The sequence below is a fragment of the Amphimedon queenslandica genome, unplaced genomic scaffold (genome assembly GCF_000090795.2).
Source record: "Amphimedon queenslandica unplaced genomic scaffold, v1.1 AMPQUscaffold_1119_Cont26866, whole genome shotgun sequence".
Lineage (NCBI taxonomy): Eukaryota > Metazoa > Porifera > Demospongiae > Haplosclerida > Niphatidae > Amphimedon > Amphimedon queenslandica.
Genome location: NW_003558533.1, coordinates 1 through 1,113, shown reverse-complemented (window position 1 = coordinate 1,113; position 1,113 = coordinate 1). Strand labels below are relative to the sequence as shown.

General features: G+C 39.6%; 1 protein-coding gene across 1 annotated transcript; it reads right to left on the bottom strand.

Annotated features, from left to right (window-relative positions):
- Positions 1-5: 5 nt before the first annotated feature.
- Positions 6-989, bottom strand: LOC100635630 (phosphatidylcholine translocator ABCB4-like; the record flags this gene model as incomplete). Its single annotated transcript, XM_003392082.1, has 3 exons — positions 6-155; positions 209-613; positions 677-989. Coding segments are annotated over 3 exons (868 nt in total), but the record flags the coding sequence as incomplete, so codon positions are not given.
- Between the last annotated feature and the right edge of the window lie 124 nt (positions 990-1,113).

The following is a 1,113-nucleotide window of genomic DNA, read 5'->3' as shown; positions in this document are numbered from 1 at the left end:
TGTACAATCTTCTCACTCTCTGTGTCAAGAGCTGAGGTAGCTTCATCCAGTAGGAGTATCTTTGGGTCTCTCACTAGAGCTCTTGCTATAGCAATACGTTGTTTCTGTCCACCACTCAATTGAGTGCCCTTAGACCCAACATTGGTCGCATAACCCTGAAAAAGAGAAAGATCAAAGACATTTGGAACAATTAAATGATCATATTTACCTGAGGCAGTGTTTGTATGAAGTTGTGTATGTTGGCAGCTTTAGCAGCTTCAATGACCTCTTCATCAGTGACTTCTCTAAAGTTAGCTCCATAGCGTATATTATCAGCAATTGATTTATCAAACAATACTGGCTCTTGTGATACTATACCAATCTGATTACGCAACCACCGTATATTCAAATCCCGAATATCTTGCTCCTCCAGCTTCAAGCTTCCACTCGACGGATCATAAAACCTCTCAATGAGTGAGACAACTGTGCTCTTACCACACCCACTGGGACCCACAAGTGCCAGAGTCTGGCCAGGTTCTACAGAGAGTGACAGACCTTGAAGGACTTGAACATCAGGTCTGGCAGGATAATTAAACTCAACGTCTTTCACTTCAATACGAGCAACAACTTTTTCCTGTAGAGAAGACACAGAAATAAAAATGAAAAGGATGTTCATAAATAAGTATTAAATACTAACTGGTTTGAGACCATCTTCAGAGTATCCATCAACCACTGGTTCTCTGTCTAACAGTGCAAATATCCTGTTAGCTGATTGCTTAGCTTTAGTGTAATTAGGAGCAAAGGAAGAGGCCTGCCCTGCACCTACAGCACCAAAGATGACAGCCATCAGAACTGTCAGTAAGTCAGAGAAGGACTCGTGTGCAATATGGCCTGGTGGGCGTGTCACTTGATAGGCACCAAAACCAAAGGTGAGTATGAAACCCAAATATATGACGCTTTGTGAGAACCCATAAGTAAGACCATAGACAAAAGAGTTCACAAGATTCTTCCTACAAAATAAAAGCAATAGCAAATAAAGCATGATTCAATATTTCTTTTAAAAATGAGCATTAAATAATAATAATGAAATTAATAAAAAGAGGTAAAGGGTTTATTTTTAGCAGCAATATACAA